This window comes from Ornithodoros turicata, chromosome 3 (assembly GCF_037126465.1).
Source record: "Ornithodoros turicata isolate Travis chromosome 3, ASM3712646v1, whole genome shotgun sequence".
Taxonomy (NCBI): domain Eukaryota; kingdom Metazoa; phylum Arthropoda; class Arachnida; order Ixodida; family Argasidae; genus Ornithodoros; species Ornithodoros turicata.
In genome coordinates this window covers 61645948-61659116 of record NC_088203.1, presented here as the reverse complement: position 1 = coordinate 61659116, position 13169 = coordinate 61645948, and the positions used below count along the sequence as shown (strand labels likewise).

Here is a 13169-nt window from a genome sequence, read left to right as displayed (position 1 = left end):
GCCTGTAGGTTCATTTCACTTTTGCGAAAAATGAAAAGTCCCGGTTTGACTTGAACGCCCCTCGTACATAACATACGGTATCACCTCTCAACGGTGTTGTGCCGGTTGCCGCAGGAATGATTTCATTTGCAGGAATCCCAAAGCCGTCTTCAGTGGACATTCAGCTTGCAGTCTCCCAACGCTGGGCAACTCTTTCTTCTTGCTTACTTACTGTGTAGATACGTCTGTTTGATACTGTTCATGCTTCATATAGGCCAGTTTTTAAAATAAATTTAACATGTGTATCAGCTAAACACATTTCAACTTCGGGATAATGACATCTCTGCACTTTTTGGCCTTCGCATTGCCGGGAAATGAAGATCAATTAAATGAAAGGTAGTGTGAAAACATTGTGACGGAGAGCGGAGTGCTAAGCCTTAATGTGCGGGAAGCGTGTTGTTTAATGCATTGTGTATTGCTTTTTCTCCATTCATTGTTTTTTCCGACGCATGTTTCTTTCACGGAGTTATTCTACATTCGATTACGTAACAGATGTAGTGTCAGGTGTTGACTAGCTATGATAATTATACTGGTGTTGCGGTGTATTACACGACGGCGTTCGGCCATCGGCTTGAATTTCCTCAGACTTCACTTACGTTGTCGTTCACATTGGTTTAATGAAAGCTTATCTGAACTACTTCTGTTTGGTGGTGGGTGTAGAAAGGTGTTGGACAATTGAACATGATCTTGCTGGCAGTTGTAACACATCAGCAACAGTAGGTTTATTTGTGTCGTATAATGGAGCTGTGACAGTACTCTTAATGTTTACTTCGCAAACCTACGATTATCACTAGGCCTTTGAGGTTGACACTGTTTGTGCAAGATTCTTGTTGCTCATCCTCCTGTAACGACTTAAAAAATAACTGTTATAAGCATTGTCTATTCAATAATTTATTGGATGGAACGGTTTGTTACGCAGCATCTTCAATGCTGTACTATATTTTTGTATTGTCTCAGCGCTTATTCATACACAGCAATGGCAGTTGCCAAGTGAAAACTAGGTGCTTCCCTAGCTGTCAGAGGCCAGGTTTCTCCAACAGCGATTAACATTTGAATCGCGATCAACAGTCCCTTAACTTGAATTTAACGCTTAACTCGGCTCTGCTTCACCAAAGGGATTTATTACACTGAAACATTCATCACGTCACCAACTAACACTCGCAAAACATAATTGAGTGTCAACTACCAACCCTCAGCAGACGTTGATCTCGGTTTAAAATTAACCAGCATTGGTGAAACCAGGCCTTAGCATTCTAGGCAGGCTTCAGAAAAGCATCAAGCTTACTGACTGCTTCAGTCAAACAGACAAACTCTGTGTATCGGGGAGGACTGGAGATTGGCAGTAGTGCATCATTTACTTTCACACTGCACTGTCACATGCGGATTTGTGTTGTTCCTGTTACAATAAATTTTCATATTAGTTGTTCTTAAAACCTTGAGACTGACATAGTCTTGAAGGTCCTGTATTCCTCAGCCTCGCAAGAGGGGGGGGGGGGGGAGGTTGTGCGAATAAAAATACATTTTATCATAAACAGTGAGAAGAAAACTGTCACTACTAGCTCATCTGCTTTCTTGCTCTTTTATCTCTTTTTACGTTATGCACATATTTGCTGACCAAGCCAGAAAGATGCGGCACATATGCAGATAGAGCTTCTAGGATGTGTGGTAAATTCCCAGATTTCGTTTTTCTCCTTCAGGTAGGATAGGCTTGTATTGTAACACTGTGGACGGAGTACAAGGTGATTCCATCTCAAGCCAGGCTGGTTTGGTCTGCATAACATCTTCAATTATTTTCTTTCCAACACGTGTAAAAAAACTAGTGTCTAGGAATGTAGAAGGGTAGAAAATCCAGAACCGATAAGGAAATATGAAGGGAAGTGCCTCAGGATGAGAGCTGCCGATATTTAGAAAAGTCTCTGTTCTAAATATCTGTGACTTTCGTCCTGAGGCATTTCCCTTCATAGTGTCTAGGCAGCATATCACTAGTGGAAGTATTTGAAAATTGTAGATAGTTATTTCTTAAAAAATAAACACCCTAGGTTGAAGATTTTGAGCACTGCTCTGCTCAGCTCACAGGCCTGGTATCTTTAACTAAGAGAGACACATGCTTATTATTTTCCTGCATAGTGTCGATCTGGTGGTGCATTGCCTGCATACTTCTTGAGGTTCAAGGTTTTGGGAATGTATAGCTAAAAAATCACAAAGCCGCTCCATTTATAAAATTTTCCACTGTTTCTACGCCTCACTGTTTTTCTTTATAGTTGGATGTATTGAATGTGATTTTCAGCCCTCTGTTTGCCTCGAGATGCGCTTTCTGCCCATGCCAGGCATGTTGGGTGACCTGATACAGGGCTGCTTGCGTGTGTTTAAAGAAGGGTGGACCCCTCAGCTAGTATGGTAGAACTCTTTAACTTTAGGTGTATTTGCAGGAACAGCAGCTGCACGCAACATGCAGTGAGGCAGTATTCCTATCCTATACACATCCACAGTTTTCCTTTCAATTCACATCAACCCATACACTGCAATGTTTACAGTAAGAGCCGATACTGTAGTTGCTGCGTAGACAGTTTCTTGTTAAACATTGGCCCATATTTTCTGCTGGCAGAATAACTTATTGGCCAATGGGGCTTCTCGTTTTCGGCGATTATATTTTCCGAGGTATTACGAGGCAGGGTGGAGATGGGCAACAAAGAGAAAGCATCCTGTGGTGACGACGGTATCAATGCTAAGATACTTAAAAGTACTAAAATGGTTTCATCACTGTTCTTGTGTGACATTTTCAACCAGTCCCTTCGGCTAGGTGTTGTTCCTGAAGACTGGAAAACTGCTCGCGTGACACCAATTTACAAATCAGGAAGCAGATATACACCATCAAACTATCGACCCATCTCGTTGACAAGTGTATCTGGAAAGCTCATGGAACACATTTTGTACTCATCTATTATTAATTTTCTTGAAAGCAACTCTTTGTTATCTAACACTCAACATGGTTTTCGCAAGGGACTAAGCTGTGAGACACAGCTGTTACGGTTTACTCATGACATTCATCTTAACTTGGACAATAGGATACCGACAGACGCTGTTTTTATAGATTTTTCGAAAGCTTTCGATAAGGTCCCGCATTCACGTTTACTCCACAAGCTATCTCGACTAAACATTGATAACGCAGTTTCAGAATGGATTCGGCATTTTCTTCACTCACGGGTTCAGTACACAATTGCAAATAACACCTGTTCAAGCATTTCACCAGTAACATCCGGAGTACCGCAGGGATCCGTGCTTGGTCCGTTGCTCTTTCTGATCTACATCAACGACTTACCAAACTACATCAAGTCCAATATATGCCTGTATGCTGATGACTGTGTCATATATAGAAGCATACATAATGAACATGATCGAGCCATATTACAAAACGACTTACATTCTTTTCATCTGTGGTGTTCCGACTGGCTAATGGAAGCTAACTACTCGAAATGTAAGTCGATGACTTTCACTCGGTCATGCCAACCTTCTAACTTGAATTACGTTTTGGGAACATCAGTACTAACGCAGGTAAATAACTATAAATACCTTGGACTTCACCTAACACCAGACCTATCATGGCGCACACACATCCGTGCTATCTCATCCAGTGCAAACAAGTCCCTTGGCTACCTCAGGCGAAACATCCGTATGGCTTCACCACTTGTTAAAAAGCTTGCGTACACAACAATAGTGAGACCCAAGCTCGAATACGCATCTGTAATATGGCACCCCTGGCAGGAAACACTAAGCACTGAATTGGAGTCAATTCAAAACCGCGCCATCAGGTTCATAATGAACAACTATAACCCGCACAGCAGTATCACAGATATGAGGCATACCCTCGAATTACCCACACTGAAACAAAGACGTATACATGGCAGCATAACATTCCTTCATAAACTTTTCCACAGCCCTCTTGACATAAAACACGACATGATATTGAAACCCTTCCGGTCTTCATCACGCATTAACAACCTGAAAAAAATCTGTCCAATTCATGCTTCTACAACTTCGTTCCAAAACTCTTTTTTACCACGAACTATTGACCTCTGGAATAACCTGCCGAACAGTATAGTGACGATCACAGATAACACACGCTTTCAACAGTCTCTGACAGAACACCTGAAAGATTAACACTGAACTAACTTGTTAGGTGTTTTCATTATCACTAGACTTACCTTGATAGTTGCAAAGTAGGCTGTACACTAATGAGATGCATCATCATCGTAGTCTTTTTTTTTTTTTTTTTGTAATTTGTTATTGTTATTATTATTGTTATTGTAACATTGTAATTAGCATTACTGTGTTTTGCTTTGCCTATGTCCCTTATGTAATGCCCTCGGGCCTTTAAGGGTTAAATAAATGAAATAAATGAAATGAAATGAAATCCTGTTATCTCACAGCGTTATAAGCCACTTCAAACGTGCAACACTAATTGCCCCTAAGTTGTAAGTTGCAACAGTTGCAGACTGTATGTTTGCTTTTTGCTAATTTTTTGTTGCATTTAAGAGCTTTCAAAAATTATAATCGCCGAATATGAGAAACACTACCCATAAGCTGAACTCCGAGAGGATGCTTTCTCTAGCTCGAGCCATCTGATTTTCACCAAGCTTTATCGGTATCTCTGTCAAGTAGCTTCCACTGACACAATGTTGACACTCTGAATAGCCATGCTTGTATCTGCCTTTGTAAATGTGCCTCCTAAGTGATACTGTATGATTAGTGTGTGTGGTTAAACAGCTCCCTACAGTTTTAAATTCCACAGCATGTCAACCTGAATAACGGTGTATGGTTGGGTTTGAGGTAGCGTTTAAGTATAACACTAATGAGAAGATGGCTAGGAGCAACTTTTATTAAAAAGTATTGTTTTAAACAAAGCTTTACCTTGGGCCAGTTGGCAAATTCATAGATCAAAATAATTCCTAGCGCAGTAATGACCGTTACTGGGACGAGAGAAAGTGGAGACTCAAGACAAACACACAGGATGAGCGCTTCTAACGATTTTAATAAAAGTTGCTCCTAAATGTCTTCTCATTATGGTTGTACTACATGGAAACTCAGACTTTTGACATCGCCTTGTCTTCTGTTCTGTAGTGGTTAAGTAGTGCGGTAGAGGGTAGTCGAGGTACTAGCCTCAGGTGATCAGTTGGGTCTTCCTTATGATCCCAAGGCAGTGGGTTCGAGGGACCATGAAAGGATAATTGACAAACCTATGATCATTTTCAATTTGTTCCTCTGTACTAAAGCATTCACACTGTGAAATATGAAGTTGAATATCGTTCAAATAGCAAAAATATTCTACATTAACTAAGGCCGTGAACAGCGGCTGCTACGACCGCCTGTGAGGCAAACTGGCCGTGTCATCATACACAGGGAATGTTGCCAATTTGTCGACGGTCTTTTGCGAGCAAATTGCAAACTTCGCCACGAAATATGTTTTAATGTGACCTCAAGCTAAGATCGTATCCAGTCGTTGACACAGATTCCTACCAGAAGTGTAATGTACCTGTTGATTGTCAGCATGTTTACCGAAGCAAGCTTTCCTCTCTGAGCTGCGGCTTCATCAGAAAATGTGTGTGTCGGTGGCCTTTTGGGAGCTGCTGCGTACAGAACGATTTTTAGACGCTGTATGTGTCGCATAACCTTTTCCTCCATTGCTGACAATTTGCGTTCCGCCATATTTGTACGGCGTCGATTTCGACAGCAGATATACGACGGCATTGTTGTGCAAACTGAAACCATGCACCCACGTGGTTTCGTGGGGTGTGTGCTCTCGGTCGTCCACAATTTGTTGAGAGGGCTGGTCATTGATGACGTAACCTTGCTCTGAAGGGATGTGTCCAGCACGCCGCCCACTATTTTTGTGTGGTAATTGCGCCCCCAGTGCACCGAATACGGTTAAAACTCCATGCGTGTATGATACTGAGGGATCATGAGAACAGTTTCCGGCAAAGTATTCGGAATTCGCGAAAATCATTTCATGGTCCCTTTCAAACCAGAGTGAGGACACCAGGAACTTGGTGGCAGGATACAAGTTGCTCAGAAATACTGTCTTTCACGCGGGATGTTAAGTTTGGCTGTGATCTCTCAGCACCAGAGGAACAAGGACCCTGACCATTCCTATCGGTTCTCATTCAAAAAGCCTGTTTGTCCGAAAGTGACGTGGCAGGTGTACATGTGGTAAATGCAGCATAAACGGACACAAGTAACAGTACAAATGCAAACTATCAACATTTTTGCAAGTTTATTCACATTGCACACTTAGAGATATGTAATACAGCAGGTGACATGAGCGACCAGCTGAACAGGGACTACCTCAGCGACCTTATCATCATGTGTCTCCCCTTAAAAACAAGATCTCTTCTTTGTCCAGGTCAATAGACGGGTTGCTGACACATCCGTTATCTGTAGTTCATTTATCAAAAAAGCTTAATAAATCTCTCTACTTATCTGGTTGCATCAGTCGTCGTTCTATGGAACAAGGGAACACACCTGCACAATCTGCAGTGTACTGGTACCTGGCCAGAGGGGTATTGCACTTGAGGCGTGACAAGGCAAAGGCAGTTGGCCAAGCTTTTATTGTCAGCGCCTCGAAGAACGACGTAGCGGGTGGAACTGTTCGTCGTCGTCATTCCGTAGGTATGGAGCCGGCTGTGACATGCCCCCCCTCCCTCCCAGGTGATGCGCATGGTGGGAGCTAGGGCAGAAACAGTGGATGGCGGGGAGTGGAGCTCGGGCAGGGCGGCGTCGACAGCAAACTCCACAAAAGCAGGCTTGAGCCTGCTCGCCCTGACCGTGTCCATGCGGCCGTCAATAGAAATGAGGACAGGGTGTGGACGAGAATAAGGACGGGAGAGTGGCTTCTTCACGGCGTCAGAGTGAAGGAAGGCGTGGGTGAAGGCGCACGGGGACATGCAGATGCCGGCCAGAAGTAGAACGGGTGGGCACCGGGCGGACGGCAGCAAAAGCACGGTGGAGTTGGTCAAGGGGCATTGATGGGGCCATGGTCTGCGTGCCGGCAGCAAAGAAATCTGCGGGAAGTTGAAGAGTGCAGCCGTACACTAATTCAGGGAAGCTGCAGCAGAGATTGGGCTTGAGGGCTTCCGGAATCCCCAGGAGCACGAGTGACAGCTTGTCCACACATGGGCATGGTCTTCATGTGCTGTCAGGGCAGCTTTGAGGTGACAGTAGAGCCTCTCGACCAGGTCATTGGAGGCGGGGTGGTCGGAGGTCGTGCGATGCCGAGAGGTAGCAGAGCCATAAAAGAAGCGAAGAGGCGACTCGCGAATTGCCAGCCTCTGTCGGTGGTGATCTGACATGGCACGCCAAAGCGAGAGACCCTTATCGTCAGGAAAGTGCATGCGACAGTTTTGGCAGACATGTCTGCCATGGGAGAGGCTTCGGGCCACCTGGTGTACCAGTGGACTGCAGTCCAGAGGTAGCGGTATCCGGAAGATGAGGGGAGCGGGCCAACAATGTCCAGTTAGACCGCAGCGAAACGGGCATCAGGAAAATTTGTAATAAAGGCTGGAACTTGCCGAGCTGGGTGAAGGAGTGCCGATGGATCTTCGAGCGCTGGAAGGGGAGGCATCTTCAAACACAGGCGCAGACATCGCGGTTGCATGGACATCCAGACGTAGCGCTCTGCAATAAGCCTCTGGGTAGCCTTGACGCCAGGATGCACTAGATTGCGGAGCAAAGGGAAGACGGTCCGACGGGACGAAAGGACTGGGATGACCGGTGGATGTGTCGCAACAGAGCATCAGGGCAGAGCCAGAAATGGGAAAATCTTCAACCGGAGCGAGGTGGTCTGATGGACGCGGAACATCTTGAAGACCTTTGCAGAGGCAAGTGCCTCAGGGGACACGGCAGCCGTGTCGGCAGACAATGACGAGATGCGGCTTAAGCCGTCGGCAGGGCAGTTCTGCGAGCCCTTGACGTATGGTACGTCCATGCAGAATTTGGCCAGGAAGGCAAGGTGCCTAATCTCTCTGGGGGAATACCGGCTGCTGGCAGATGGGAAGGCGTAAGTTAGCAGCTCATAGTCCGTCAAGATGGTAAACGTGTGACCTTCAAGAAAATGCCGGAAATGCCAGACAGCAAGGTAGGCGTCGAGAAGCTCCCGGTTGAAGGTGCTGTAGTGCTGCTCGGTCAGCTTGAGGCTGTTCGAGAAAAAGTCAGTTGGATGCCAGGCATTGCCGAACTGCTGGTGGAGCGCGGGACCAACAGCGGTGTTCGATGCATCGACCAGTCTCCGCGTGCCAGTGCTCTCTGTGAAAACCTGGTGATCTCTGCCGCTGTTATGGCACTACTGGCTTTATTGTCTCCGTACGCTGATGTCCTTCGCGGGTTTCCCAGTCTCACTCAACCACCTGACTGGACGTGCCCTGTAGCACATGATGTCGTCCATCATATCGACACCACTGGGCCACCCATTTTGATTCGGTCTCGTCGAGTTGGCCCTGAGAAGCTCAAGATTGCCCGGGCTGAATTGTGAGCTAAACTGAGGCTGTGTGCTCTCGTGATCTAATATTCACACCACTTCCCGTCGTGTGTAGACCTTTCAACAACAAATTGGAATGCAACAGGATATGTACTGTTGCCTGTGTCTGCCACATGAATCAATAGCAACTACAGTCAAACTCCTTTACAACGAAACTCAGGGGACAGCAAAAAAAAAATCGCAGTAAAGGTATTTTCGTTAAAAAGGATGTCTATTATTGGACCTATAGGCTCCAGCGGGACCGCAAAAAAAATTTGCTGTAGTGGTATTTTCGTTTAAAAGGTGTTCGCTATAAATGAGTTCGACTGAACTTCATTTCCAGGTGTTAGTATGGCAGATGTATCTGTTATACAGGCAAACTCCTTTACAACGAAACTCAGGGGACAGCAAAAAAAAATTGCAGTAAAGGTATTTTCGTTAAAAAGGTGTTCGCTATAAAGGAGTTTGACTGTACTAGATTTTTAACACCCTAGGGAATTATTTTTGAATCAGTTACCAGTGATGGGAGTGCTGCGCCAAACTGTGGCAATCACAGATTGCTGCGCCATCCTGTGCCGTAGAGGGTGTTTTTGCCGTATTGGCGCCAAAGTTTCACCAAATCTTCAAGGAGGGCATACTTCGCAGTCCACAATGATCGCACGTGTCACGATAAATCGAAACCTGAAGTGAATGAGACACACCGGCGTTTCACAAAATTTAAATATATGACGGAGCTGTCACAGCGACCTAATAGCAACATACGTAGGGAGTGACTTTTTCGGGTTAAACGCCTTTCTCAGATTCGGGAGAGGGGTTAAAATCGGGCGCTATTTTTAAATCTGTAATTCGGGGAGAAATCCGACAATAATTGTGCCTTTGGGTGTTATCGGGTGTTTTTGCTTCGCCTCTTGTCTATTAAGTCCTTTTCTAATCTCTCTTTTTCGTTCTTTTTTTGCGAGATCGTTTCCTTCCAGCGGTAATCACTGGAGGCATAGACAGTGTTGACACACATGTGTGTATTGCTGACACACGTGGCGACCTTTGTTCGTCTTCAGTGGTCACGTCTTCTGTGGTTCGTCTTCAAATGTCACTTCAGGATTTCACAGTGACTGGAATTCGGGGAGAAATCGGGTTTAACCCGAATTGGTCGGAGATCTGTTTGGGGGAGGGGGGGGGAATAACCGGGCGGAATCGGTTTAACCCTAAACCTACATGTTGAAATGTGACCTTCCATACTGTTGTGTGTCCCACGTTTCCATATGTGCAGCGATTTCAAGTCACAGTGCCAGCTACTGACAAGCACTATGAACGTATGTTACAGCTCAATACATGCTTGCTATTCACCACCTCCCTGAGCTGTTGGAACCAAGTTAAACACTAGTTTCACTTATTGCAATTTGAAACTTGTCTACAAGATTGTACTTGATTTCATGCGGATACTGTGAATGTATAGTTTGTAACAGGAGGAACGCGAGCATCTCGCAGTCTATAAAAAATATGGTAAGAAATGCACTGAAGTCTTGTGATATTCACTACATGCACCTTCATCACTGTGAAACTATTCTCCTCAATAATAGACACAAAAGAGAAAAGGGTTGGGAAAGAGAACACCATTTTGGTTTGCTCCATTTGTATGGGTTTCATATGAAGGAAGCGTGCTTTTACACTCTCATCAAAGCTAGTAAGAGGGCAAGTGTACCATTGGGGCAGACGTGGCAGTTAAAAAAATGGCTCTTATACTATGAGTGACCAAAATTGCGTGTGGAGTCTGTGCATTGTATCTGTGTGGTAAAATATGTCTCTGTAGAGGGCTTGGGCATATATGTCGACGCCTGAGCCGCATGTGAGGACCTCAAAGAAAGATGAAACCCAAGAACTGACTTTTTGTTTTGGAATGTTACGCCTCGAGTGCCTTTAATGGCCTGAGTGGAATGTACGACTTTTGCCATGTATCAGACAAAGGCTGTTTGCTCTAAATGATATGTTTTCGTAGCATTTCTGCTCCTCCCTAACAGGACAATAGTTGTCTTGCCAGACAACATTGCCATCAAGGAGGTCCCTTCTTTTGAACGTATTTGTAGTTTTGCAGGTTCGTTGCACTTTTTGGGCAAACTCGTGGTCAATTGACTGCTCTTCAAGAAAAGCGTGACTTTCTAGATTCATATTTCAAATATAACTGTTTTTTATTTCTGACTTGATTAGCATTGCTTTCATCCTTCAGTGTTGTGTTTGCGGCTTAAATTTGGTGATGTTGCATAACAGGTTAGGTTTGATTGTGCCTTCTTATTGACACTAGGCCATAGTGGTCAGCCTGTTGCTTCTTTTGACATTCAAATTATTAATTGGAGATATTTTTCTTTCTGTGCAGGTTACGTGATGTGGCTGAAAAGTTGCATAGTGGTCAGACCAGTGGTCTGGCAGTTGCTGGTCACCTAAAAGACTGTGGCATCCAGCAATGTGTGGTTGGACCATCTCATGTTGCTTTTCTCTTGGAGGTAAAGTGGTACACATTCATACTTCTAACTCACTCTGTACCACTTATACCGAATGTTAGTATCTAACAAGAAAGATTAAAACTGCGTTATTCTTCATTTTTTGCGCTCTCACTCTGTTAAAGGGACGGTCTCGTACAGCCGGGGCGATTCCGAAACTTCTAGTTTCACTAGTACTGTACACATACAACCGTCAAAGTTTCATTCAGAATAACCAGGTCGTTTTCGGGGAATTTGTCGAAACGTGCCGTAAGAGCAGACGACGAAAGCTGCGCTTCTCTCATGCATACGTCACGTATGACGTCGGCCTGCGGGTGCGTCGTCGATTTCATGGTAATTGTAACTTGCAGAAGCACCTTGGGTTGAGTAATCCTCTTTGATCTTGAAATGGGGACACCCAGGCATATACCTCCGCAAGCGGAAAATGTAGTCCGAGCATTGAATGTGGGGTCTCCGATAATGTGGCGCACAATCGGATACGTAGAAGCTAAGTCACGTGTTTTCTTTCCGCGAGTATTTAATGCGGTTTTTAAATAAACACGCACTCCTTCTCCATGTATGTCGTCAGCGACACTTCATTTCGAAGCATGATCAGTGTACAACGGGGAGTGTAATGAAAACGCGCGTAATATATTTTTGGTCGGAGCTGTAATGCGACCGCGCGCGCCGATGGCCAGCGACTTCAGATTTGTGATTGTGGATGGGGTTGTCCTGCGACTTTTAACTTGTCTCTGAGGATTAATGTAGTTGTTCTAAACCACCATGCTTGCCACTACTTAGAATGTGCGTTTTTCACCTGAGAACTGCAAGAAAATGTACGAGCGTTGCCGCGGTGCCAAATAACTTCTGAAAGTCGTCTGCTCACGCCGATGCACTAGCGCGTGCAAAAACAGACGATTTCTGTATCCTATCACGGACTTACCCGCAGGGCAACGTGAACGTTCTTGTTGTTGCCAACACAGATCGTGGCATGCTCTGCAATCTTTATCGATTTAATTCGGTTATTTAATAACTGCGGTGTGTTTTGTCGGGTAAATCAGCAGTATTCCATTTTCAGCAAAGGACAATCGAATGGTACACTTTGTGAAAGGGGCAGGGGTGCGAGACCGTCTCTTTAAGAGGGCATACCAGCTCTCTGTCCCAGTGTATTTCCTATGGAACATGTATGCTTTTTCTCGGTAACCACCGCACAAATTTTAACGCGGAAGACGAGATGAATTAAATAACGTTGAAACAATTGTGAAGCATGTCGTATGTATTTTACGGCGACGTCACGAATGTGAAAAAAATACACATTTTTCCTCGTCCCTCTTTGAACTGGTTTTTATTAAACTTCTATAGCCATTGCAAAAAAATTTAAATTTAATTTTTCTCAAAATATTTTAGGAATCGATAGATAACAAATTTATATGTCTATCATTTTTCGTTTAAAAAAAAAAACATGAAATATGAGCACACATACATACCGACTGACAGCCCATTGAACCATGTCACTCTGTGTCGCCATCTGCTGTCGTAGAGGAACAACCGCGCAGAACATTTTGACCATATCCATCCGCCGAGCAAGCTGTGCGCATGCGCCGCATAGTGCTGGCTTGTATGGGTGGTGTGGGGATGTGGATGAGGTCATGCTGGTTCCTGCATCTTTCTCTCTCCCTCCTCTTTACTTTCATGGCCTTGGAGACCAGTACAAAAGGTTGCTTAGCTGCTCCTAAAGGGATTATCCTCTGAGTCTGCATAGTCGTGGCCCGTGTAATGTAAAGAGGAAAGCACACTGAGACCCAAGACCAACAACCGTCTTCTTTCTTTTTTCCTCTCTCTCTCTCTGGGCACGGTGCGCCTATAGAGAAGTGAGACAAGTTTATTGGCTTCACGTGAAACGTCAATTTGCCCGATTTTGCTGGTTCGAGTTTGTGCGGACTCAGCCAACTGTTTGAACTTTCTCATAAGGCTAACGAGAATCTCACGTATTTCCGGTTAGTGAAGGCTGGGCTTTACAGCCATTCCAGTAACATTCAACAGGGCTGTCCTGTAATGTTCGTAATGCTGAAACAATGCTTAGAAATTCTACCGTCGCCTCCCATAATAATAAGTCGCCGTTTTCTTTTCACTGCACACCTCAGTCAGTTCCG

At 44.7% G+C, this 13169-nt stretch overlaps 1 protein-coding gene across 3 annotated transcripts in view; it reads left to right on the top strand.

The window, feature by feature from the left end:
• Positions 1 to 200: 200 nt before the first annotated feature.
• The window catches only part of LOC135388521 (E3 ubiquitin-protein ligase UBR5-like), a 272129-nt gene continuing 259160 nt past the window's right edge, over positions 201 to 13169 (top strand). For all 3 annotated transcript variants that reach the window (XM_064618109.1, XM_064618108.1, XM_064618107.1), the window contains exons 1-2: positions 201 to 375; positions 10914 to 11040. In XM_064618109.1, coding sequence (XP_064474179.1) covers positions 314 to 375; positions 10914 to 11040 — 189 coding nt within the window. In that variant the 5' untranslated portion in view covers positions 201 to 313. The remainder of the gene's footprint in view (positions 376 to 10913; positions 11041 to 13169) is intronic.